This window comes from Odocoileus virginianus, unplaced genomic scaffold (assembly GCF_023699985.2).
Source record: "Odocoileus virginianus isolate 20LAN1187 ecotype Illinois unplaced genomic scaffold, Ovbor_1.2 Unplaced_Contig_3, whole genome shotgun sequence".
Classification (NCBI taxonomy): Eukaryota; Metazoa; Chordata; class Mammalia; order Artiodactyla; family Cervidae; genus Odocoileus; species Odocoileus virginianus.
In genome coordinates, this window is record NW_027224320.1 from 1,677,983 (window position 1) to 1,704,588 (window position 26,606).

At 60.8% G+C, this 26,606-nt stretch overlaps 2 protein-coding genes across 2 annotated transcripts; one reads left to right on the forward strand and one right to left on the reverse strand.

The window, feature by feature from the left end:
- Positions 1-351: 351 nt before the first annotated feature.
- On the forward strand, positions 352-19,295 carry RAB43 (RAB43, member RAS oncogene family). Its single transcript, XM_020872510.2, has 3 exons — positions 352-649; positions 13,965-14,148; positions 16,662-19,295. Exons 1-3 carry the CDS (start codon positions 452-454, stop codon positions 16,910-16,912), a joined length of 633 nt encoding a protein of 210 aa, XP_020728169.1. The 5' UTR covers positions 352-451; the 3' UTR covers positions 16,913-19,295.
- Positions 19,296-19,864: 569 nt separating this feature from the next.
- On the reverse strand, positions 19,865-20,407 carry GP9 (glycoprotein IX platelet). Its single transcript, XM_020872526.2, has one exon. It carries the CDS (start codon positions 20,405-20,407, stop codon positions 19,865-19,867), a length of 543 nt encoding a protein of 180 aa, XP_020728185.2.
- Positions 20,408-26,606: the final 6,199 nt, after the last annotated feature.

A 26,606-nucleotide genomic window follows, 5' to 3' on the forward strand; every position in this document is an offset into this window, starting at 1 on the left:
GGCGCTGTGGGCGGGCTTAGGGGCGGGGCCGGGTGCTGACCTACCGGGGGCTGCTCTCAGGGACTGGGCGGGGCCGAGGACAGTGCTGGGGGTGGGGTCCGGCCGGGGCGGGCCTGAGATTGGATTCTGATTGGGTCCAACCTGGGGGCGTGGCCCTCTGGGGGCGGGGCCGAGGGCCGCGCGGGGGGCGGGGCCCTCTGGGGGCGGGGCCCGGCGCGGGCCGCAGGGCCGGACTGGCCTGGCGCCGCGCCGAGGGCCGGACCCGGCGCTTCCCGGGCGGAGTCGCGGCCCCGGGGCCTGGCCGGCGGGGCGGGCCGGGGCGGGGCGGCCGGCGGGCGGCGGCGCCCCTTCCCCAGGTGTTGCGGCGCTTCCACGTCGCCAGGCGGTCCGCGGCTTGCGCCAGCCCAGGCCGCCCCAGCGTCCGGAGCTCCGGCCTTTAGGCTCCCGCGCCATGGCCGGGCCGGGCCCCGGGGACCCGGACGAGCAATACGACTTCCTGTTCAAGCTGGTGTTGGTGGGCGACGCGAGCGTGGGCAAGACGTGCGTGGTGCAGCGCTTCAAGACCGGCGCCTTCTCCGAGCGCCAGGGCAGCACCATCGGCGTGGACTTCACCATGAAGACGCTGGAGATCCAGGGCCAACGAGTAAAGGTGGGAGGCCGGGCCCGGGGCCCCCACGGCTCTAGGGGTCGGCCCCCGCTCTGGAGGGTCTCCCCTGCGGGGGCGGGGGCCGCGGCAAGCGCCTGACCGCTCCGCGGCGGCTGGGCCCCCTGCCCTTCCTCCGGTCCGAGCAGGCCTGGGCCTTGGCGTCGGGGCCGGCCTCCGTGCGCAGATCGCGGGCCTCGGGGCGTGGGGGTGCGCGTGCTTGGGGGTGCGGAGAGAAGGCCCTGCCCTCCGAGCTACATCCCCACCCCCGGGGACTTTGCTCCAGTCTCCGGTCCCCGGCGGTGGGGAGCCTCGGGTACAGGCCCCGGGGGTGTCGGGCCGGCTTGTCCCTGCCCCACCGCGGTCAAGGCCCCCAGCTTGGCCCTCGGTGGGGACCCAAGGCCGCAAGGGACACCCTCCCCCCCCTCGACCCCGCACGGCTAGGAGGGAGCAGGAAGTAGTTGCTTCTGGGACCGGAGGGCCAAAACTTTTTTGTCAGAATTTCCGGCCTGGCCACGCCTCCCTGCAGTGTCTTTGTGGACCGGGTGGTGGAACTTGACTCGGCCGGCCGGCCCGGGTCCCCTCCCCCAGCTGCCGCCCGACGGGAACTGAAAACTCGGCCCGGAAGGTAGGGGCGAGCCCCGGGCTCCCTCGGTGGCTCCCCAGAACCGGCAGGATGTAGCTGCCCAAGCGTCCTGGCGTTGGTCTGACGACTAGTGTTTGTCATTCGCCCGTCACTCTCTTAACCTGGGTGTCAGCCCTCCCTGGTGGATTGAGAGACCATTGTTCTTGCTTGGTAGCTTCGCTGAACCGCGCTGGACCGACATCCTTTCCTCTCTTTCATGGTTTTGCGTTCCCACCGGCTCTGGCCTGGCTCCCAGGAGCCCTGGGCAGGGGCTCCCCGCCTTACCTCCGTGTTTTCTGGTTGAGCCCATACCGTGGGCCCGGCTGTGCTGGACTGCCTGGGTCTGCTACTGGTTGCCTTTTGCCAGAAAGCTCAGCTCTTTGTTTCTGCAAAATAGGGATAATTTTTGGGTGTCTCCTCCCGCTTGCCTCACCGTGGAGAAGTCAGCCAACAGAGGTTACAAGCCCCCAGCAAGCCTTTGGAGTAGATGACAGGGAAAGCAGAAACTCCCTGCCCCGAGGGTTCCCTTCTTTTTTTTTTTTAATAGTCTTTTGTGTTTGTGTGTGATGGGTCTCCTTAGGATAGAAAAAAGAACGAGGTGTGGCAGGCAGCTTTGAGTCATTCCTCAGGACCACCCTGTGGGGCAGGTGGAGGGAAGAGCTGTGGGCTGGGTGGAGTGTGTCCAGGATGGGTTGTGCCTGGACGTGGCCAGCTGAAGGATGGGCGTGAAGGATCAGTGCAGACGGTGGTCAGGGAGGGGGCAGGGTGTCCTGTTTACCTGGCGAGGTCACAGCCTGGGCAGAGCCCCGGGAGCCCCGTGTACCCGCGCAGGTTGTGCAATGCAGGGCAGAGCTCTGCGGTTCCGTTTCCTGCTGGTCACCTCCGGGGTGTTCTTCCCGGGGGGCAAGCGGGTGTGGGTCTGGGATGGGGAAGCGAGGTAGGCAAGGCCGCGCCCCTTGGGTCAGGGCGGCTGGCCCTCCCCAGAGCCTGCGGGGTGCCAGCAATTGCACAGATGTGCCCCGGTGCTCAGCCCCTCCTCACACGGGCCGGGCCTCCCCAGGCACACGGCTGGGAGGCCACAGACAAGGAAGTTTTCTTCCACTTTTCTGACTCCACCGCATGGGGTCTTTCCCATACACCCGACTGCTGCTTCCGTTTGCGTGCAGTGGGAAAGCATGTTGTAAAAACAGGCAATGTAAAAATAGGCAATTATTTACATTTTGCAGCCAGAGAAACCTGAAGCCTCAGCACTGAAGACTGTGACCCGAATCTGGGAGGTGGGGGTTGGCGGCGGGGAGACAGTCTTCCGATTCCTGGATTCTGGGCTCTTGGACTCAGCAGGTCCTTTCTCCTCACCCATAGATATCTTTGGGGTGTCTTCAAGCCATGTGACTTTAAAAAAAAAAATCAAAAAAGTTTATCGAAGTTCCGCTTACACACAGCAAGCCTCCCTCCCTTCGGGTGCCCAGGTCTGTGATCTTGACAAATGCGGGCAGCCGTCAGCAGCACCAGCACATACAGGGGGCCGATTCCTCCCATCCACCCAGAACGTTCCCGGGTGTCCCTTTGTGTCAGCGTCCTCCCCGACCCTGGGCCCTGGCAGCTGCCCATCCGTTTTCTCTCTGGTTTCAGCAGTGTGACTTTAACTGGAACCCTTGACGAGCCAGATTTCATGGTTGTTTCTGCAGAAGGCTCGTCCACATCAGTGATTTAGTTTAAAACCTTCCCAGGCCTGTGCGGGTCCAGCGAGTCTCCAGTGTGATCTCCTGAGCGGCCTCGCCGGTGCTGGCTGGCTCTCGGTAGCACTCAAGGAGCCCCAGAGAGGGATCACCTGGCTCCTCTGGGCCGCAATGTTTGGGGTGCTGTGGGCTGAAGTGGGGGGCCAAGCTGCTGCCGGGTCAGAAGGGCCTTAACCCTCTTCTCACCCAGTAGAGCAATGCTAGTACTTGTGTCTAGTTTTATATTTAGGTTCTACTTGTCTTTATTTGGATGAAGAGTTCTGCTTTCCAAGAAATAGTTAGGGCCATCACAGATTGAATTCAATCCCTTTATTTCAATAGTCACTTCCTCTTGCAACCATAATGCCATCCCAGCTCCTTTCCAAGAGGGCTGGGCCTCTGTCTGCCCTGCCCACATCATCTCCCTGCCTCAAACAAACTCTCCAGCCTCACTAGCCCTCTCGGTCCCTCCAACATGCCTGCCTCGGGCCTTTTGCACCTGCTGTCCCGTCTGCCCACATTCTGCCCCCAGATCTCCGTGTAACAGCTGCTTCATCAGTTGGTTGCTGTTGCCCCGGGCGCCTCTTCAGAGAGGCCTTTCCTGACCTCCGAGGCCCTCCACCCCATTGCAGGGTAAGTTCAAGGGTGTGTTCGTATCACTTACCAGGACTTGACCTTGCCTTGTTCGTGGATCCAGTCTGCCCTGCGTACCCCACACCTTGTGAATCCCCACACCTGCCACAGTGTTAGATGTACAATGCTCACTACATGCATGGTCCTTAGTTTTTATTTAATGGGAGGAAGCTGAGGCCAAAATAAGGGAAGTGACCAGCACGCCCAAGGCCCACACACATCAGCGGCAGAACCAGGCTTTGGACCCGGGATCTCCCTGGCTCCAAGCCCAGCACCCACTTTTCCACCTGACTGCCCCTCAGCCCTTCTGAGTCCATGACGATGCCCCCGAGATTCTGCGCGTTAATGACTAGTGAAGAGGCAGTTGCGGCCACCACACTTGGAGAGTAGCTTGTGGACTTGGGGCATTTCCGGGATTTTTAGGAATGAGGGTTGAAGTTGAAACCCCAAGGACTTTTCAGGGTGTTGTCAGCTAGCAGAACAGCAGCGCCCAGGGCTCCTGGAGCGCTCTGCTGGGGGGAGGCTCTGGCCTGCAGGCTGAACCTGGAGGGGGGCTCTGGGGGCTGCAGGCCTCTAAGCAGTGGGGGTCTGGAGGTCTGGGTCTCTCGTCTGGCTCCGTTCAGCCTCTTCCCAACCCTGGCCAGGTCAGTGCCCTGCTTGGAGCCCTGGGCCGCCTCCTTCATGAAACGGGATGACTCGCTCTGCCTACCTGTCAGGGTTTCTGGGCAACAATGAACTCACTCAAAACACTTAAAAATTCCCCTTGTGTCTTTGGATAATCCATCCCCACGGGTCAGAATTCCATAGACATGAAAGGCTATGCAGTTAAAAGCCCTCTTCCATGTCTGTCCCCCTTTAAGAAGGCAGGCAGGGTAGCCCGTCTCTTGTCTGTCCTGAAGGTGCTATTGTGGATAAACCAAGGAACTCCGAACATAAGGGATTATATTATTGTTGCTGTTGTTAGCATTTTCCTCCCTAGGGATTATTATTAAGACTATTTCTTAACCAGCCTGGCCCCCCACCTCACGTCCCCCAGGAGATCTCGGCCGGTTCTAAATCCCGGACGCAGCCCGAGCATCGCTCTCCCAGCTTATCTGGGACGACACAGAGACCTGTTATGTAAACTGGTCTGCACCTCACCGGGGACACGCAGGCAGGCTGCGCCCCTGTATTGGGCTCTGCCGGGGTCACTGTCCCCGTGCGCCGTGGAGCTCAGTCTCTGCCCCAGGGCCCCGGGTCCCACGCTTAGGACCTTGAGCCCAGCAGCAGTCCTGATCTGCGAGGGGCAGGGCTGGGGTGGAAGGCACAGGCTTCTGTTTGAAGTTTGCATCCTCAGCCCTTCCCACCAGTGGTTTGGCCTTGCTCACGTGCTTTTTCCTATTTGGATAAAATTAGTCTGACTTTGCTAATTTTGATCACAAATAGCAAAAGGACCGTTGGGTAAGAGAGGAGTTCTGGGCCCTGCTGGTGGTCTGAGGAAGTGTGTTCCGGGTGCTGTGACGGCCACCCTCAAGGCAGAGGACCTTGCCTCCCAGGGGCCCGCCAGCCCCGAGGCAGCACGTGTGGTGGGGAGAGGCCAGAAGGGGGGCTTTGCTGCATGGTCTGTTCCCCGGTCACCCCCGAGCTGGAGGACCCGACGCACAGCAGAGCGTCAGCGCTGGGAGCTCAGGCCGGCGTGGGTCAGCTGTGAGGCGTGGTTTCAGCCCGTCCGGGTCTTCTCTGCTCCCCTTGCCCCGTGTGACCCTCGCAGAGCTGGTTCTCTTCGGAGACTCTGGGCGTGAGGGATCGTGGGGTGCCCGGCAGCCCTCCTCCCCCGCCCCCATCTCCCCAGCACCCACCTCTGTTCTCGTGCTCTGCTCCACGTGGTCCTTGCCGCCCTGTGAGGCCCCATTTCGCAGACGGGGAGATGAAGGCCGTGCAGGCAGGCCTGAACCAGAACCTCGCCTGACACCTTCTCCTCGTTGCTGTTTGCCTGCCCCATACCTCTGCCAAAGACACTCATGCACCACAGAAAGCTTTGCGACCAGTGGAACATCTAGGCCGCCGCGCGGCACTTGGTTTTACGTTTTCTTAGATTTTGATTAGTGGTGTCCTGTCGACATCCTGATGCCTTCTGCTTGTTAAACCAATCCTGATGAATTCACATGAGTTGGGAGAAGGGGCGCCCATGGCCAGTGTGGACAGAAGAACATGCCTACCTTCTAGCACGGCCTGCGAGATGCTGTCGTGTTAATGCACAGCAGTAGAACCGAGCCAGTGCTGGGAGTCAGGGGCCTCTCGGCCTGCTTTGCGGGCAGTGAGCCAGGCTCGTCTCTGCGTCACAGACTTGTCACCTCCATGCCTGGCCTCCTGTGCTGCCCCGGGCAGAGGACAGAGGAGCCGCAGACCAGGTGTGTGACTCTGCACACAGCTTGTGTAAAAGGCAGCAACCGGGGACTTAGGCGTGTCTCCAAGATTGGCCCCACTCGAAGTGGTCTCCTGGGGAAACCGTGCCCGTGTCTCCCGATGTTGGGTCACGGGGTGGGTCTGATGACCCTGGAGGGTCAGAAGCCGCTGGAGCGGAGCCTCCCATGCCGTCAGGAGGCCTTCGGTCCCAGAAGAGGCCCGACTAGAAAAGCAGAGTCCTGGCTCTCGGCAGGCTGGGTCCTCATGAGGACACGAGGGCAGTCGCCGTGTGTAGGGGACAAGGTTCGTCCCCGAGGCCTGCAGAGGCGGCCTCTGGCAGATGGGGGGTGGGTCACTTCCGGTGCCCAAGTCAGTTCCCTGGGCCCCTGTGTGAGGAGGCTGGACCAGATCACTGAGGGGTTCCTTTTTCTTTTTTAAATTATTTGGCCGCACCAGGACTTAGTTGCGGCATGCGTGGTCTTTAGTTGCAGCATGTGAACTCTTAGTGTGGCCCATGGACCTAGTTCCCTGACCAGGGATGGAACCTGGGCCCCCTGCACTGGGAGCGTGGAGTCCCAGCCACTGGACCACCAGGGAAGTCCCCGTCTTCCTCGAGGCCACAAGCTCCTGGCCGTGTACCTGCCTTGGGGACTGAGGTAGGAGAAGGACAGTGGCCGGCTGGGGAGGGCCCTGCAGACCACCCCCTGGCTCAGGCCCCCAGCGGCCTGAGACGCCACGGCCAGCAGCGCGGGGACTCGGGTTTGGGTCCGTCTGACCAGTTTTCAGAGTTTTGGCTTGAGAACTAATTTTTCCAAGGTCCCCTTCTGCTATGAAGCAGCAGGGAACTTCCCCCTGCCCGCCTCGTCCCGCAGGGGAGAGCCGTTGGGACAGAGCCCTGCTGTGCGTCCACCGGGAGGGACGGTGCTGGCCACGGGCCCCGGTGCAGCTGATTTTACCTCTTAGGTTTCTGTAACCTCATAGGTGGAGCTGACGTCCCCCTGCAGCTCATGGGAAGCCTCCCTGGAGGGCAGCACCTGGCCCGCCGGCCTGACCACGGGACCTGCCCGCAGAGGGCTTCCTTCCCAGCCGGGTGCCAGCTCTGTGCCAGGTTAGAGGGATGAGACGGGTCCGTCCTCTCTGAGCCCGTTCTCGGTGGCGAGGGGCAGACTGGCAAACGAGCCCGCGCACACAGCCCTGTGCTGTTCGCCCGCCGTGAGGCCCATTTCATTTGGCCTGCACAGTGGCGATTTGCTGGCTCTTTTATTGAATGTGCATCAGGCAGGGTATCCTTTTCGGTCATCTTACTGCATTTCACGGTCCCTGCCTGGCCCCCAGGGGCACCCGAGTTTGGGGCAGTCGGCATCCTTCGTGTAGTGTGCTGTTACAGAATCCAGACCAGAGGGCTGAGGACCATGGAGAAGACAGGTCAGCTCGGCGGGGGGCCCAGGGGGGCTCCGGGGGGCCCTGAACCGGGGCCCAGAAGGCTCGGTAGGAGTTCACCAAAGGTCAAGGTGAATGCAGTCTCTCCTGGAAAAGGAAATATGACAATGATAATTCTCATCACAGGAGTGCGGACCCAGAGGGACAGTGGGAACCAGGAGTCCTTAGAGGTGGTGCTTCGAAGGGAAAATAGGCTGGTCCCTCACCTGGAGGCTGTCCGTTCCCTTGAATTCCCCACCTGCCTGTTTGAGACTCGTCTGACTGGCCCCTGGTGACCTGGAGTGGGCAACTCCCCCACCCAGGGCCATCTTCCATCCTGAGCCGGCCTCACTCCGACCCTCTGTGCCCTGGAGATGCCTCTGGCCTTCACTCCGGGTATCAGCAATCCAGAGAAGTCCCCTGAAGTCAGCTGGGAGACGAGAGAGCCTGGCTGGGAAGGTGGGGAGGGGGGCTCACTGTGACTCGCAGCCTGAGGCGTTGGTCCGTCTGTCCAGTGAGCGCAGGTGGAGGACGCCCTGCGGGTGGGGACAGGGTGCCTGGCTGGTGGTTTCAGCTCGGCAGGTGTTTTCTTAGTAGCTTAGCTCCAGCTCTGCACTCTGAGTAGTGAAACTCTCCATGGTCGTGAGGATGCAAACGACTCGACTGGGAGCTGGGCTGCTGGAGGGGGCAAGGCTCGAAGGGCAGACAGGTGCCCCTCCAGCCAACAGGCTGTGTTTATCCAGCACTTTCTGCATGCCAGGTGCTGGGCACACGCAGGAAGCCAGGCAGACACGGCGCCTGCCCCCAGGAGACCCACGTGCAAGAGGGCCAGAGACTGTGGCGGAGGGCTGCGTGCCTGTGTCAGGCCGGCAGTGGAGATGCTGAGGAGGGGGTGCGGGGCGCAGGGTGGGTGGCGAGGGTCTGGAGAGGAGCATTTCAGGCGGGGATCTGGATGCGGGTGGATGCTGCGGGCATTAGGGCCAGTGGGGCACAGACACGCCAGGTGGGCACGGCCTGCGGGCGATGTGGAGACTGGGGTGCCCTAGGTGGAGGGCCTGCACGGCCTTCACCGGGTTCGTCTGGCTCCCCGGTGGTGCCGCGTGGGCAGCGGATGAGGCGCCGGGCAGCTCCAGGCCGTCGTCTGCAGGGAGCCTGGTGCCCGCCTGGTGGGTGACCCCTGTGAAGGGGCAGGAGCTGCCCAGGCAGAGGGGCCCCGCTCCCAGAGTGCCTTCGCGCTGGGCCCTGCGGAGGGCTGGGCGGGAGGTGGGCAGATGGGCGGACGGGCCTAGACTCAGCGCGAGGCTGAGGTGCCTCCCCTGGCCGCCCGTGTCCTCTGAGCCGTGGGGCTGGGGGTCTCTGCCCACGCCCCCGAGGCCCCGTGTGATGCCCCCCGCAGGTACCCCCGCCCTGCATCCGGAGGCGCGTCTCGTCTGGCCTCAGGCCACCTGGTGCTCAGGTGGCTCACAGCCCCCCGGGGTCGGCCTGCCAGGCTGTACTTCGCTGTCTGGAGGGCAGGGCACTCTGGGCCTGGCTTCTCCCAACTCCTGGAGTGCCGAGGGCGCTGGGGCCCAGTGATGGATCGGGCGCCTCCGCCATCCCACTGCAGAGCCTCGTGGCACCTTTTCTGATGCCGAAGCCTGAGACTCCAAGCTGTGGAGGGCGGGGCTGGCCCTGCTGCGTCCTGACCTGGCTCTTCCCTCCCGCGGCTCTGATGCGGAGAACTAGGATGGCAAGATCACCACGGCGGGAAGGACCTACTTTCCAAAAATACCTCCTCCAGCCCTGCCCAGGTTTCACGAGTGGGCTGACCCGGATCCCGTGCCCTGTAGCCGGCTCTGCTGGTTTTTCACTCATCTGTAATTGTCGTCAGTCATACTTGCATGTGATGCTTCCAAACGCTTCTTACGAAAAGGTCTGATCACTTCCGGCTCATCTCCCTCTCGCTTCTGTTGCTGCCCCTCTTCCCCCGCGCACAGGCGTCTTCTGTTGACTTCCTGCTTTGGGACACGAGGCTTTAACTCTCAGCACAGCCCTTGCCCCCATCTCTCACACACGCGCACACACACTTTGCATCCTCCCGGTAGAGGCATGTGGCAGTGTTGATTACATCAGCATTAAGTTCCTTTCAGTTCTCTTCTCACAGATCCCAAATTGACCACTTCTCCCTACCTCCACTGCTACCCGAATTGCGGCCACAACCTCCCAGCTGTCCCCCATCCCTGTCCTCTCTGTCTTCGTCTGAGCTGCACAGATGCTTGTGGGACCTCGGTGGCCCAACCAGGGATCGAACCCGGACCGTTGGCAGTGAAAGCCCCAAATTCCTAACCCCCGAACCCCCAGGGACGTCCCATATCTGTGCTCTTCTCTGATCTGCCGCCATGCAGTAATCAGTGATCTTGTTAAAAAGCAGGTCTGATTGCCTTCAAAGCCGCTGGCTGTCCCCTGACTCCCAGGGGAGGCCAGAGTCCTTGCTCCGCACACGCCAGCCCCTCACGCTTCTCAGTCATGCTGTTTTCCCTCCCTCTTCACTCTGCTCCAGGCACACTGCTGTTCTTGCTTCTCACACCAGTCAGGCCCCGCCTCAGGGCCTTTGCACTCACTGCGCTCTCCCTGGAATGCGTGTCTCCAGGCATCCGCACAGCTAGCTAACTTTCTTCAGATCTTGACTCAACAGCTATCTCAATGAGGGCTTCCTCCCTAAAAGGCCATTCCTCATCGTATTTCATGACTTCTTCCCCTGCTTCTTTCCCTCTTATCACTGTCTGGCATACTGATTATTTTATTACTCATTTTATAATAACTGTTTTGTTTACATTCTGTATTTCTGTGTAAGCAATAGCGTCTGTCTCCTGCGTGAGACGGTAAGTTTGACCGCAGGAATCTGCGTCTGCTTCCTGTGGCACCTAGGGCAGAGAGCAGGTGTCTGCTCAGTGCTTGCTGGAACGACTGAGTGCACGCACGTTAATTATTCAGAGCCGTACAGGGCTAGGCCGTGTAGCGTGTGGACTGTGCCGTGATGATTTTCTGTTTCCCGGGTTCACGAGCTCTCCCTGGCAGCCCCGATCATCTTGTTTTGGCTTGGGCGTCTGTTTACCACTAATTCAGCTCCAGACTCTCCCCTCACTGGCGTGACTCTCCTCCCCTCATCTGTCCAACACACTGTGAATTTTCTCCTCGCTGTCTCGCTTCCTCTCAATTCCATCTTCTGGAACAAGTCTGTCCCAGAGCGTTCTTGATTTCTGTTTGTGGTTGTTTGTGGTTAGAGGAATATTCTATGAGGATACAGTCTTTGAAGATTTATTGAGGCTTATCTTATGGCCCAACATATCATTTTATCTTGGTCAGATTCTGTTCATTTTTCTTCCATTTTTTTTTTCTCTTTGTTCTTCAGAGTAAATAATTTCTATTGATATTTCTTCAAGCCCACTGATTCTCTTTTGTGTCCATCCTGCTGTTACATTCAGCAGATGGATTTTCCACTTCACTTACTGTACTTTTAGGTTCTAGAATTTTTACCCTTTTAAAATATGTTTTTACAAATATTTTGTAAAATAGTTCATTTCTCTACTGAAGCCCCGTTTGCCCGCTCAGACTGATATTTTCCTTTAATCCTCGGATTACACCGAAAATAACGGCTATAATTCTTTGTGTACCCAACCCAGTATTGGGTCCATTTTGGCCTCAATTTATATTTACCACTCTTCTCTTAGGGAGTCCAGTCTTCCTTATGATTTATTTATTTTTGCACATTTAGCAATTTTGTTTTACTGTACATTAGAGATACTGGTTTATACCTTGTTTGACTCTGGGTTGTGTCATCTTCTTTTGAAGAGCACGGATTCCTGTCCTTGTAGTCAACCCAGCGACTGGCTGATCGCCTAGAACGTGTGTCTGGCCTTGTCTTTGGTTAGGGCAGACAGGTGCAAGCCGGATGGTATTTCTCTAGCCTCTTACCTTGGTGGAATTTGGCCTCCAAACCTCGAGCTTAGCTTTAGGCTTTGTTGGGCAGGTGTCAGGAGGCCAGCTTCTCGCCGTGGTCCTCACGTCGGCTGCAGGCTTCCTGACGTCTCAGCTTCATATCTCGGTCACTCCGAGGGGCTCAGGCGGCCGCCTGCCCATGGCTGTGTCGGAAGGCCCCCCAGCACGGCTCAGCCGCCACGTCTGGTCTGTTTTTACCCCTGGAGGAGCCGCTGTCTGGCTAGAGCGGGGTTGGGGCCGGGGGCGCCCCCCCCCGCCCCCCCGCCACAGGCTCTGGGCTCCGCCCCCCGCGTCACTCTTCATCCCAGTGACGTCAGCCGCTCGGCCTCCTGGGGACGCCCCTCCCCCGCCACAGGCTCTGGGCTCCGCCCCCTGCGTCACTCTTCATCCCAGTGACGTCAGCCGCTCGGCCTCCTGGGCTCAGCAGGACCACCGCGTCCCGCTTGGACGCTCACCCCGGTCCTGCGGCCAGTCAGCCGCCGGGAGAGCCCCGCGAAGGCTCCCTGGTGGCCAAGGTGGGTTCCACGAGCTTTGCCTCTCTCGGGCATCCTGGACTTGTGCTGCTTGCCGTTTATGGCCAGAAAACCAGCCTCTGTGTTTTCTCCGTCTGCCGGTTGTCTAGGGAGTGGGGCTTCGTCTGCCGCTAGTGACCCTGCCCGCACTGGGGGCCCTGGGGAGCTCCCTCCCGCCGTGGGGGCCCTCCACCTCTCTTTCTTTTGTGTTCAGTCCTCTGTTTGCTGGGTCCCCGTTTTCTTCATTCTGGTTGATTTCAGCAGCTTCCTGAGAAAAGGTGGCAGGTAAATTTCCTGTGTATCTGAAAACGCCTTCGTTAAACCATCGCACTTGACTTGTAGGGATTAGGGGAGAATTCTGGGCTGGAGGTCATCTCCCTCCGTAATTCTAGGCACTGTTTCATTGAATGTCCAATGGGATGTGGCTCTTTTGTGCAAAACCTCGAGACCCGTTTTTCCTTCCTTTCTTTTTCTTCCCTTATGTGTAAGGGTCGCGGAGTTCCCACAGCCAGGAGTTTGTGTGGGTCCGTCTTCCTCCACCGTGTCTGCGCGGGGGGCCCTTTCAATCAGTTCCGAGGAGATTTCTTGAAGTATTTTTTTGAATTTACTGTTCTTTTTTTTTTCCCCCAAACCTCTTACTATCTTGATGGTGGACCATCTAGGCGCTTCCACAATTTCTTTTCTCTCTTTTCCAATTCTTTGCATTTTTTGTTTTTCCTTTACTTGGAAAGAGTTCTTCTGGTTTGTCTTCCAACCCTTACGTCACACTTTTCATTAATATTTTTAACTTTCAAGATCTCTTTCTTTCCTTTCCAAATGCTCCGTCTACTGAAAATAAAGGTGTTCTCTTACCATTTCATGGATCTTTCCTAATGAAAACACTGCTGATTGCTTCTGAGATTGTGAGACACTCTGCCGGGTCTCTTCCGCCCAGGTTGCTTTTCCCGTGTCTGCTTGGCCTCTGTCTTTGTGATCTGTGTTCGCCTCTGGGGTGTGGAGGGGAGTCCTTGACCATCTGGGTCCTGGGCTGGCATGGTGCTGAGGGTCCTGCCTTTTGCTTCACCCCCGCATGAGCTGTGCCCAGGGTCTGCTTCCTGGAGCCCCTCACCCTGCAGAGCACACGGCCGGTCTCGGACGGGGGGTCTGGTTTGGCGAGTCGCGGCCCAGAGCGAGCGCGTCAGCTGTCAGACGACCCTCGTGGGGCCAGGACTAGGTGGTCATTGCACAGTGTCTGGGCTAGGGGCCCAGCCTGCAGGGCTGTGCCAGGCCTCGGGCTCTGCCCCACCCGGGACACGCCTTGAGAACCCGGCAGAGGCCCCAGCGTGCCTGTGCCCGCGGAGGGGAGTGGATGGCCTGTGGCTCGGGAAGGACCAGAGCCAGGGTGCTCCTCCGGGCCTGGGGCCTGTGGTTTGTGCAGCAGGGAAGACCCCCGCCCTGGGGTCCCTCCTGCCAGCCCACCGCTCCTGCTGGGAGCCAGAGATGATCTTGCCACGTGGGCCCCTGTCCTGGGGCGCTGGGGCAGCGAGGACCTGCACGGGAGGGGCGTTGCGCTTGGCGTTGCGGTTAGAGTTGGGACTGGGGTTAACAGACTGGGTCAGCTGATGACCGAGGCTCCAGGAGCAGACCCTGCCCATTGCCTCCCCCAGCCCCCCACCCCAGTGTCGGCATCTTCCCTGGCCCCGCTGAGGTCGAGCAGAGAGCCTCAGGGCTGGGGGCCTCCCCACAGTGGGGGAGGCGCTGGACGCGGCCCCACAGCAAGCCTGGTGTCCAGGGCAGAGAGGGCGTGACGTGGGTCCAGCACACGTCCTGCCTCCACGCGGAGCCCACCCTTTCGCCCCCGGGGACGCTCCTTGGTCCCCCTGTCCTGCTCAGGCCTCTGAGCTGCCTTCCCAGAGGTCAGGAGGCCTCTGCGCCCTGTCCACCTCCTGGCCCGTCCTGTCTGGTACCTGCCGGCAGTCTGCCCTGCAGAAGCAGCGCTTTGGGTGTGGGGCTGGGGGCCCGGCCTCCCGGTCCCCTGCACCCCCAGGTTCACAGGGCACCTGTTTCTCCAGCTGCAGATCTGGGACACGGCCGGCCAGGAGCGCTTCCGCACCATCACGCAGAGCTACTACCGCAGCGCCAACGGGGCCATCCTGGCTTACGACATCACCAAGAGGAGCTCCTTCCTGTCGGTACCGCACTGGATCGAGGACGTGCGCAAGTACGCGGGCTCCAACATCGTGCAGCTGCTCATTGGTGAGGCCGGCCGGACGGCCGTCTGTCTGTCTCCTTTGTGAACGAAGGGTGGGCGGGGCTTGGCCAGGCCGGCGCAGAGCCAGGACCTGAACGTGATCTAGAAGGCGCAGTTGCTGCTGGTCACCTGTAAAGTTGCATATCCCAAAGTGGGAACCAGAGGAGGGGCCTGGAGGCAGTCACCACGTGGCCGCACCCTGGCCAACGCTGGTTCCCTCTTCGTCAGGCGTCTTCTCAGAACCCTGCCCGCTCCTCCTGTGTCAGGGTCGGGCTGAGAAATAAGAAGTAATTTCTCCTTAATCCATGCAGCCCCTGAGCACGTGAAGGAGGCTGGTCATGATTCAGGGGCTCGCTCTGTCGTCCGCTGCAGAGGGGCATCTCACACGTCTGTCCACCTCTAGGTCTCTCTGAAGTCAGACACTCCCCGGGCGTCTGATTGGGACGTCTAGGTGGGCCCGTGAGTGTGTGTTTCTAGCAGGTTCCAGGTGACAGTGGCGAGCCCACCCGTGAACCACTGCTGCAGGGTGCACTCTGACCACCTTCTGCCTTTTCCTCCTGCATCAGCTTCTCAGACCTGGACTCAGGAAGCTGTGGCCCACTTGTGTGCCCCTGGGGCCCTTGTCACAGGCCTCAGGCTGGTTCCTCTCAGTGGGCTTGTACAGATGGGCCTGGGCTGGAGTGTGGGTGCGCTGGGCCAGATGGTTCCCCACCCCCCGGCCAGAAGGGAGCCCTCCCCACCTGCCCGGACACCTCCCTTTCATCCGGGACTTAGAACAAAACCTTCCCTGCAGAGTGTCTCACACAAGCAGAAGGGGCTAGCGGGACGAGCCCAGGTCAGCAGACACCGCAGGCCCACCCGCAAGTCCGTCCGCAGTCATCTCAGCCCTCTGTCCCTGCCCCGCACGGTCCTCGGGGGCAGACCCAACACAACCATTTCACTTCCGGGTGTTGTAGCGCAGAGCTACAAGACACGTGCTTCAAAACGTATGATAATGGTGCTATTTTCATATCTAAGAAGTACTGACCTCTCCTAACACAGTGAGCTAGCCAATCTGGGTCAGGTCACAAATGTCATGCACTTTTCAGTTTGTTGAAATCAGGATCCAAGTAAGCGGCAGCCCCCCCGCCCGCCACAGAAACTGGCTGCTGCATTGTTTACATTTCCCACACGAGTTATAGGTCTTTTCTTCAAGGCGTTTGTGTGTGTGTTTTTCGGCCATACCACACAGCTTGGAGGATCTTAGCTCCCCGACCTGGAACTCAACCCTGACCCCAGCAGTGAAAGCGCTGAGCCCTGACCACTGGCCCACCAGGGAGTTCCCTAGACCTTTATGATGCCTCTCTTTGTCGTTGTCCCCACGATCACATTATGAAAGTCAGTCACTTGCTAAGTCGCTAAGTCGTGTCCAACCCTTGCGACCCCACGGACTGGAGCCCACGAGGCTCCTCTGCCCATGGGATTTTCCAAGCGAGAATACTGGAGTGGGTTGCCCTTTCCTTCTCCAAGATGTATAAAAAAAGTCTGGCATAAAGTGGGCCAAGGAGCAGCTGACCAGATTACCTAAAATATAACGAATCCCCTTACACCTCAGAGGAGAAGCCGAAGCGTGCTCTCAGAGCAGCTGTGGTCTGCACCGTGCTTATCAGAAGAGCAAAATCATCAGAACCCATGATCTTACAGAGAATTAAAAAAATCCCCCTCTAAAATAGGAGAGGGTTAATAGTAAACATAATAACAAGATTTTACCAAAAAAAAAAAAAAAGCAAGACCAGATTTCTTTGACTTCACGCCCCGGTGCTTCAGCAGTAAACAATCTGTCTGCAATGAGGGGGACCTGGGTTCCATCTCTGGGTCGGGAAGATCCCCTGGAGGAGGGCACGGCAACCCACGCCAGTGTTCTTGCCTGGAGAATCCCATGGACAGAGGGGCCTGGCGGAGTACGGTCCATGGGGTCACAGAGTTGACGGAGGGCCTGCCAGGGGCCAGCTCACCGTGTCCGTCCTCCTGCTCTGCAGAAGGTGGCGTCCCGGGTGGGCAGGCTGAGTCTCAAAGATGGAGTGACTCACCCCGGGGTTACACAGCAGGCGGCTGGAAGCCGGGGTGTCTACCCGCGGCTGTCTCCAGCTCTAAGGGCCCCCATTCTTTTTGCCCAATTCTGCTGCTTCTATTTCGTAGAGAAAATTCAATAAAGTAGACAAGCCTCTGGCACAGAGAAAGAAGAGGTTATATGAGGGAATAGTGAAAGCAATAGTTGCTCAGTTGTGTCCGATTCTTTGTGACCTCATGGACCATAGCCCACCAGGCCCCTCTGTCCATGGGATTCTCCAGGCAAGAACACTGGAGCGGGGAGCCCTTTCCCTTCTCCAGGGGATCTTCCCAGCCCAGGGATCAAACCTGGGCCTCGCATTGCAGGCAGATTCTTTACCAGCTGAGCCCCAAGGATGGGGTAAGGGAATTAAAATCGAGATGGAGCCCCAGGCTCGCGTGCCTCACCGCTGCCCCCGCTTGCCCGCAGGGAACAAGTCAGACCTCGGCGAGCTGCGGGAGGTGCCGCTGGCTGAGGCGCAGGGCCTGGCGAAGCACTACGACATCCTGTGCGCCATCGAGACGTCGGCCAAGGACTCAAGCAACGTGGAGGAGGCCTTCGTGAGGGTGGCCACAGAGCTGGTCGTGCGGCACGGCGGCCCGCGGCTCAGCGAGAAGGGCGCCGACCACATCCAGCTGGACAGCAAGGACGTCGCGGAGAGCTGGGGCTGCGGCTGCTGACGGGGCGCCGCGGGGGAGGCCGGGTCACCGTCTGGAGGCCTGGGCGGGGGAGGGCAGCGCCGGCCTCCGCGAGGGAAGAGGCAGGGGAGGCCTGGTGGCCTGAGTCCGGGTGTGGACCCTGGCGGGCGTTCCCCCAGCTCTGCACTTCCTGGTCTGGCCTGTGTCACCCCTGAGGCTGCTGCACCTGGCAGTGGCCCCGGGTCCTCCCAGGTCCCCCCAGGGCCTCCTGTGCGGCCGCGGACCAGGGGCAACTGCCCGAGCTCAGCCCAGGGCCGCCGGCCTCCTTCCCTCCCTCACTGCCACCTGGCTCTGGCTGGCTCCTCCCCAGCGGGCCCCGCCTCTCCCGTGCCCCGGGAGCAGCAGGCAGCACCCACAGAACCCAGCCGCTGGCCTGGGGGCCGGAGCATCTCCGCTCAGGCTGCTGAAGCACTGGCTCCTCTAGCTCTGGCTCTCAGTAGGTTGGGGGAGCAGGCGCGAGGTGGGGGGGCGGGCATTTCAGGGGCGAGTGGAGGCCACCCCGGCTCACCCTCCGTGCGGAGATCCCCACTGCCACGGTCAGACCACCAGCGGCCCGGCTGCCCGGGGTCTGGGCCCAACACCCTCGTGGCCTTCGGCTGGGGCTGAGGTCAGAGCGACAGTGGGGCCCTAGATGACCCCGGGGGAGCACCGTCCCCTGGGCTGGGGGGCGAGTGGTCTCCCCTGGTGGCCCCAGCCCCTCCCCATTCAGCCCCTCTCCCCTCCCTCCTGCCAAGCGTGTCCTCTCTGCGGTCAGGCTGCCGACTCTGGTCCCTGAGGAACGGATACTGGCTCAGTCGGGCCTGGAGCTGCTGGGCAGGGGTCTACCCTGGGGGGTCAGCCCACTATCAGCTGGGTGGGCTGGGAACTGTGAGCGAGAAGGCTGCTCTGTCCTGCTGCTGGGTGGGGCCTGGCCCCTCAGCCTGTGCCAGAGAAAGCACCCGTGCTGAGGTCTCAGAAGGGCCCCTCGGGCCAAGGGCAGAGGTCCTCCAACCCCAGGACCCCTCTGCTCCGCAGCCTTCTCTCTCCGGGGGCAGGCGGGGCACCCCAGTTCCGGGAAGCACAGGTGCTGAGCCTGGGCCCAGGGCTGCCTCGAAGGCCTTGGGGAGGGAGGGAGCCTGGGCTGCGGGGACGGCCTGGGGGGACAGCTGTCTGGCGCCGGGGGCTCCTCTGCCACCGCGGGCCGTGCCCGCTGCAGCCTGGAACACGGGGTCGCCTCGGGCTCCCCGCTTTCTTTCCCCACCCTACTGCCACGTCCCTGCTGCCCCCTCCGCCCAGAGCGGCCCCACCCCCTCCCCGGACACCTCCCTGAGCTCCTTGGCCTGAGCTTCCGCTGCAGGCGGACACCCCTACCCCCTCTCCCCGCTGATGTCAGGGGCGCTGTGAAAGGTTCCCCTCCCACCCGACACCTTCCGCCCTGGCGCCCTGGGACGGGTCCACCCTCACGGTTCAGCCCCGGGAGCAGCCTCAGCAGGCGGGCCCCGCCCCCCGCTCGCACCGCCCCGCCCTCCCCGCTCGCCCCGCCCCCCCTTTGATTCGGTGTCATTCACAGCCCACGGTGAGAATGCCTTCCGGCGAGGTTCCGGGTCCTCGGACGCCCATGCCGGTGCTCCGGGTGCGGCCTGGGCATGCTGCTGGCGGCCTGATCGGGGGTGCCCGGCAGGCGGGGCCCTCACTGCCTCTGGGCCCTGGGCCTCTGTCAGAAGGCCCTGGACTTGGATGAGAGTTAATGTCTAAGGGAAGTCTAAGGAAAGTGTCTAAGACGACACGGCCCGCCTCTTCCCAACAGTGCAATCTCTTCCTTTGTTTATAAATTACCCGAGATCGGGAGCGGGTGGGGTCCCCCCCACCCCGGGCCTGCAGGAGAGGAAGTGGGCTAGAGGACCGGGAAGTGTCCCAGCCGCCAGCCACCCCCGCGGAGGAGGTGGTCTGTGGTCTGGGCTGAAGGAGGACCAGGGGACGGTGGGGTTTATATTTACGGAAGGAGGGTGGGCAGGCCAGGGACCTCCGAGCCAGAGCGGTGGGTCCCTGTCCCAGAAGCAGGGTGGGGGTTGACCCCAAGGACACAGGCCCCAGCCGGTTCGGAGCTGGAGGAAGCTCCTAATTCATATTGAATTCAGTTACTTCTCCAGGGAAGGCAGCGGGGCTGGGGCCTCAGGGACCCCGGAGCCTGCACCGGACTGGGGCTGGGGAGGGCCTGAGCCCAAGGATGTTGTTGCATTTGGAAATTTTTCTCATTGCCTATTTATGAATATATGAATCTTTATAGCAAATCTATTTTTTAAAACATGGAAAAAATTTGCCTTTATGGAGACTTAGCAGAGCCAGAGTGTACACATTCCTAAACCATTAAACGTTTCTCTAAGGAGCCATCCGTGCCCAGATTGGTTCTCTTGTTTGAAACTTGAAGATGGCCCAGCGGCCACATGCCCAGAGACCCCTGGAGGCCCTTGCTGGCCAGAAGGCATGGCTGCCCAGCCACGCTGCCCCTGCCTGCCCTGGCTCCCCTCTGAGACACACTGGGGGCCACATGGGCCTCCACTCAGACCCCATGTCAGCCTGGGCTGGTTCGTGACCTTGGACGAGGCAGCCTCTGTCGGAGCCCTGGTTTCCTCAGATGGGGGACACATGCTTCAAGCCTCCATCCCAGAGTGTGTGCTGTCACGTGGCCCGTGTGGGGTGAGGGTGCCAGCAGCCAGGAGGGCGTGAGAACCGGGTGGGACCTGGGAAAGGGCCCTGGGGTGTCCAGAGATGGTGGGGTTGCGGGTATTTGGAGGGCGGGAGGTGGAGGTGGACCCAGCCATTTTACTAGGAACTTGGGGGAGAGGGGAGCCCGGATCAGCGTCTGTCCGAACACAGGGTCGGGTGCAAACCCGCTAAGAGGGAAGCATCTCCGAGCCTGGGTAAGGGCTGGCTGGGCGGCGGGTTTCTTCTGAGCTACCGGGGGCTGGCCCGGGGCACCGGGACGGTGCACAGCAGGCTCACCAGGAGAGCCAGGCCCAGAGCGGCCACGACGACCAGCGCCGCGTCCCACCAGGGCCCCGGGTGGGCCCAGGACTCGCGCAGACTCCAGCCGCAGCCGCCCAGCTCGGAGCCGCTGAGCTGGGCGGGCGTGCGGCCCGCGGCGTGGGCGGGGCCGGCGCAGCGCAGGCGCCGCAGCTGCTCGGGCGCGCGGTCCTCCAGCCAGAGGCGCAGGTAGACAAGCCCGCAGTCGCAGCGCCAGGGGTTGTGCGTCAGGTCCAGGCCCTGCAGCTGCGGCAGGTGGTCGAAGGCGCCGGGGGGCACGGTCCGCAGGCTGTTGTTGGTCAGCAGGAGCTGGCGCGTGGGGGCCGGCAGGGCGGGGAGCGCCTCGAGCCCGCGGCCGCGGCAGTCCACCTGCAGCCCCATGGTGTTCAGCGCTCGGCAGGCGCAGGCGGCCGGGCAGTCCTCGGAGGCCTCGGTGGCCGCCCAGAGCAACAGCAGCGCCACCCACGGGGGCATCGGGCGTGAGGGCTGCGGGGACAGTGGCAGTGAGGTCCCGGCCGCCTGTCCCCCGCCCCTGCCCAAGGGCCAGCGGGGCCCGACCGGACAAGGGACCGCTCACCTCCGTCTCAGGCCTCGGCTTTCTCCTCCGTGAAATGGGTGGTGGGGACGTGGGCGTGAAGCTCCTTGGACCCAGGCCGGCTGGCCCTCCCCGGATGCTCAGAAGGCCTGAGGGCTACTGCGAGGGGGGTGAGGAGTGGACTCAGTCCCTTCCTGGGAGGGGTGGGCCCGCCTGCCCCCTGGGAGAGACACCAGCCTCTGCTCAGGGCCGGGGGCAGCAGGGGCCAGCTGAATGACAGCAGGCCAGGTTAGGGTCTCTCCCCAAGGCTCCGCACACCTGAGCCTGGGTCTGGTGGGTGGCATGCACACCACCGACCACCCCTTGGCCCCTGAGTTCAAACCCCTCTGCCCAGTTCACAGCAGGGTGAACTTTCTCAGGGTCCCTGGTATGCAGAGCAGCTGGCTGAGGTTGCTTGGTTGGGGGTAGGGTGGGGAAGGGGACACAGACAGGGCTCCATCTGGAAAGCCCTAGATCAAGGCTCATGCTTGGAGTTGGGAAAGGGGCACAGAGAGGGAGACTGCCTCCTCCAGGGCTGCCCAGCGCTCTGTCAGAGACCAGGCTTGCACTCGGTTCTTAGGAACCCCAGTCCTCTGCCCGGCTCACTGCCCCTCCAGGACTTGGTGGAAGCTACCTCCCCTTCCGAAGGTGGGCTCCCACCAGGGCCCATGGCAGGCTTCCAGGGAATGTCTGTTTAATAAACCAATGAAGCTTGACTCAACCAAGCACCCGGTGTCTCAGAGGGAATGCCTGGCTGTGCCCCTGCCCCCCACCCCAGCCAGGAGGGGCAGAGGCTGGACTCGCCACAAGTCTGCCTCTCTCTGCCAGGCCTGGACACAGAGCCCCCAATCCCCAGGAGGGGCCCGCACGGTGGGAGGTGGTGCTGGGTGATGAGGGCCACTTACCTGACCGGCCTGACCTCGGGGTGCCCCTTCTGTGGCCTGAACTGTTCTGGCCGAAGCCACGGTGGCTGGCCGCGCTGTGTGAAGCAGCCGACGGTGACCCCTGCCTCAGTGGGAGGAAGGAAACGGTGAAAATAGCCTGGCTTATCCCCGTGCGCAGCCCTGGAGGGCCTCTCTCCAGAGGCGGCGGCCCTCGGGGTTCCAGGAAGTTGTGCTCAGAACCGCGGGTCAACCCCAGTTTATCGGAGGGTGCAGTGCATCCCGGGGCTCCCCTGGTGGCTCAGCTGGTGATCCGCCTGCAGCGCGGGAGACCCCGGTTCCATTCCTGGGTCGGGAGGACCGCCTGGAGAAGGGAAGGGCTGCCCCTCCAGTGTTCTCAGGCTTCCCTGGGGCTCAAACACTAAACAATCTGCCTGCAATGCGGCAGACTCAGGTTCAACCCCTGTGTTGGGAAGACCCCCTGGAGGAAGGCATGGCAACCCACTCCAGTATTCTTACCTGGAGAATCCCCATGGGCAGAGGAGCCTGGTGGGCTACAGTCCACGGGGTCACAAGGAGTCGGACACAACTGAGCGACTAACACACACTTTATTATGTTATAAAAATGTCAGTAATATGAAATATCAACTTGGTACGGGGTTTGCAGAGATGGGAAAACGTATGCCCGTGGCGGTGGGGGAGCTGGGGTGTGGTAACCACAGGTACAGCAGTGCTTGGGAACGGGTGGAAGGGGTTCCAGCAACCAGAGGGACACAGGAGAGGAGCCCAGAGCAGGGGCGGCCAGGAGAGGCGCCGCTGGCCTCCCGCGTGGCCGCGGTCAGCGTCAGCCAAGGACGAAGGGCTGAGGCGGGTCTCAGACCCCCGGTCTGGGGGGCGTTCCAAACCCTCTGAAACTCAGATAGTGCGGGCTCGAAAGGGACACTGAGGCCCAGAGCAGCCAGGCTGCCGGCCGAGGGGCCACTGGACTGTGAGCAGGGGTCGCCCGGCGGGGAGGCAAGGAGCCGCACCCCCTGCAGCTGAGCCTGTCCTCAAAGCAGGTGACGCAGCACCAAGGCCGTGGGTAGGAGGCGTCAAGGGCGGGGGCCGGGGGCACTTGACCCCGCCACCCCCAGACCCACAGGGGCATCCCTCCCGTTGTGGGGGGTGGTGTGCATCCTGACCTGACCCCCCGGTCAGGCCACGCTCTCTCCTCTCGTGCCTCTGAGGCTTCCTTCTTATCTCAACACGGATGGCTTAAAAAAGAACAGAAATAAATCGCTTTCGTTGTGGAAAAACCGGACTCTGCCGATGATCAGGAAGATGATAAACATGGTCCTCAACCTCAATATTCAGCAAGACTGCCTTTCCTTTCCTCCTGTGAGCATACTTTTCTCACCTACATAGGGCTGGACGGGGCCCACGCCCTTGGGGGTCCGCCCGCAGGTCACCAGCATCCGCGGGCTCCACTGTGGTGTGGCGTCTTTCATTCGGGGATCCCAGACGTGAAGGGCCCCCCGGCCACCCGTATCTCCCCACAACAGGCCTCCGTGGGCTCAGGGCGGGGCCACCCCTGGGCTTCCTGAGGGCCTCCCCCTTCCAGAGCTGCCTGGGTGGCCGGCCCGGCTGACCACAGGCTTTTCCTGGGGGGAGATGGGGACATTCTGCTCCCCGACCCGTCAGGCTCCCTGCCAGGCCCCCCACCCGTGCCCACAGAGGCCCCTCTTGGGCTCCTTCCATCTGTGAATGTGCTCATTCCCGCTTTACCCTGTAAAATCCCCGTGTGCGTGCGAGTGCGTGCGTGTGAGTGCATGTGTGTGCGTGTGAGTGCGTGTGTGTGACTGCGGCATGTGTGCAAGTGCACATGTGTGACTGCATGCGTGAGTGTGTATGCGCATGTGAGTGTGTGTGTGTGTGCATGCATCGGCCCTGCTACTGCACAAGGGGTTCCTGCTCCTGGAGGAATTCCTAGGATGGCCCCCACCAGCCCGCAGCCCGACCCCCGGGCCTGGGGAGCCCACTGCGACCTCAGGGCTGGGCCTGTGCTGGGTTTCACGGACAGCTGACCCTGCAAGAGCCAGGTTTCCCGGGAGGCCTGAGGGGCACATGGGAGCCTGTGAGTTGCTGTCGCCCCTACTTTTGCAGGGTTTCGTGACAGCAGCGAGAGAAAACCTGAGCTCTGAACCAGTTCACGGTCACGGCTCCTGCAGCCAGCTCCCCCCATCCCCCTGCCCCCTCTCCCAACCCTCCCCATAGGTGACAGATGCCTAGAACCAGCCCTTTTGGAAAGCCTGCCCCACGTCCACAACTGCCCACACGTGCCATCGCTCTTTCTGCCTCTTCCACCAGGACGCACTTTGCAGGACCTAAAATCATGTTCACGTTTTGTCTGCAACCTAGACAGCATATTAAAAAGCAGAGACATTGCTTTACCAACAAAGGTCCGTCTAGTCAAGGCTACGGTTTTTCCAGTAGTCATGTATGGATATGAGAGTTGGACTATAAAGAAAGCTGAGCGCCGAAGAATTGATGCTTTTGAACTGTGGTGTTGGAGAAGACTCTTGAGAGTCCCTTGGACTGCAAGGAGATCCAACCAGTCCATCCTAAAGGAGATCAGTCCTGAATATTCATTGGAAGGACTGATGTTGAAGCTGAGACTCCACCTTTGGCCACCTGATGTGAAGAGTTGACTCCTTGGAAAAGACCCTGATGCTGGGAAAGACTGAAGGCGGGAGGAGATGGGGAAGACAGAGGATGAGATGGTTGGATGGCATCACCCACTCCATGGACATGAGTTTGAGTAAACTCCGGGAGTTGGTGATGGACAGGGAGGCCTGGCATGCTGCAGTCCATGGGGTCGCAAAGAGTTGGACACGCCTGAGCGACTGAACTGAACGGAATGGATGACATGTCTCCTTGCAGGTCGGTAGGAACTTCTGAAGGGTGGGGACTGGGTGCTGTTGATGCTGCTAAGACACAGCTGCGCCTGCTTGTCGCAGATGCAGGAAGCGTCTGGTCTGTAAGGTTTGCAGACCAGCTCTCCTCCCGCCTCGGTCAGTCCCCTCCTCTCTGGACCGTTCTCTCCCAGGCACCCGCTTCTGCCTCTGGCGACAAAGGTCTGACCGCCTCCTCGAGTCTTCAGGTTAAAGCGTTGCCCTCTGTAGCACGCCGTCGCCACCTCGTGACCACTGGCTTTAAGGTGGGTCAGCCTCGGCCCCTCTCCCCACCGCACGCCTCTCCTTCTGGCGCCTCTACCCTTCCAGGTCTGCCCAGGGCAGGGCCTCTTCCAGGAAGCCCTCCTGGAACAGCTCCCCCACTTCCAGCAGACCGAGAGGCACTGCGGTCTGCTGTGGGTCTGCCCCCTCGCCCCCCAGGGTAAGTGTCCTGGGCCCTGTTCACAGAGCAGGCGTGGCTGAATCTTGAGCAGGGCTGTTAGGTGGCTTCAAACCTGCTAGGGTGCTTAGGAAGCCCTTTATCTTGTGGCCCAGGATCCTGCGTTATCCCCTGGAGCAGTTTTCCTGTCTCTGGAAGCAGAGATTAAAACGCTGTGACCCCCAGCTTCTCAGCTGTCACTTTTAGCCTGTGCACCCCACCCCAGAAGCCCTCCTAAAGTCCCAGGGTGATCTTCACCTAAACCCATCACACCTGTAACCTGTGCCCATGGATTCACGGGAACCCTGGCACTCCCTCCAGGCCGCTAGAAACCCTAACAGGGGTCACCTGAGTTGTTTGGCAGGAACTTGGAATCAGGGACTCAATGGACAAGAGTCTAAGTAAGCTTGGGGAGTTGGAGATGGACAGGGAGGCCTGGTGTGCTGCAGTCCATGGGGTTGCAGACAGTCGGACATGACTGAGCCACTGAACTGAACTGAACTGGAGTCACTTAAGGCTGGTTGGGACCTTAGACCCTCCAACAGGACTTCCCCGAAGGTCTGCTCAGTGAACTTTGACATCAGAGGCCCCCAAACCCCATCCTCCGAAGATGCTGACTAGGCCTGAAGAAGCCTGGAGTGGAAGTCTTGTCTCCAATCCCAGTTCTCGCCTCCGCGTCTCAGGCTTCAGCGGGTGAATCCCCCCGCCCTTCGCGGTCGCGGAGCGGGTCGGAGACTTGCATTAGCGGCGTCTAAGCATTGCGCTGGCTGCGCGGCGGGGCGTACGCCCTTCTACCCACGCGGGTGTGTGTCGCGGGGCCACGCGGGGCTTCGGCGTCCGGCTTGCTTCATGCTGGCTCTGCGGCCCGGGGCGGGGGTAGTCTTAGCCCCGCTCTGCCTCAGTTTGCTCGTCTGTAAAATGGGGGAGAATGAAGCGTGGGCTCGGAGTGTGACTGGCGTGGACCGAGGGCGCCGCCCTCCGGCTCAGCAGACACACCTGGTCGGAACCCGTCTCTGCAGGGCAGGTAGGGCTGCCGCCTCCGCTAACTTAGAACAGGCATTTCCTTTTCAAAGTCCTTGACTAGACTTTAAAAGGGAGCTGATTACAAGGAAAGGGTAGAGCCGCTTTGAGCACAGGAGGTGGGGAGACCCCGTGGTTCCCCGAGGAGGGGGCTGGCCGAGGCAGCACCCCCTCCGCTCCCGCCACCTGCTCGGAGGCTTCGGACTCGCCTTGGCTCCGCACCTCACCGTCGCCATCTGCTGCCCGGGCTGTGAAATACGCGCTGTTTCCTGGGCCGGGCGGGTGCGTGGGTGGGGGCAACTCAGGTCAACAGGGTGCTTTTTGTTGCCAGGAGGTGAGAGAGGGCTTTAGTCAGAATTGCCTAGAAAACCTTTAAGGAGTCGCAGACCATTTGAAGAATCCCAAAGAAGCTTTGCTAGAAAAAGGCAAAAGGAGAGTGGTGGACGTGGATGCTCTTTATAAATATCCCTTCCTCCTGTTTTTTCCTGAAGTCAAGGCTATGGTTTTTCCAGTGGTCATGTATAGGTGTGAGAATTGGACCATAAAGAAAGCTGAGCACCGAAAAATTGATGCATTTGAACTGTGGAGTTGGAGAAGGCTCTTGAGAGTCCCTTGGACTGCAAGGAGATCCAGTCAGTACATCCCAGAGGAAATCAGTCCTGGGTGTTCATTGGAAGGACTGATGTTGAAGCTGAAACTCCAATACTTTGGCCACCTGATGTGAAGAGCTGACTCACTGGAAAAGACCCTGATGCTGGGAGGGATTGGGGGCAGGAGGAGAAGGGGACGACAGAGGATGAGATGGCTGGATGGCATCACCGACTCGATG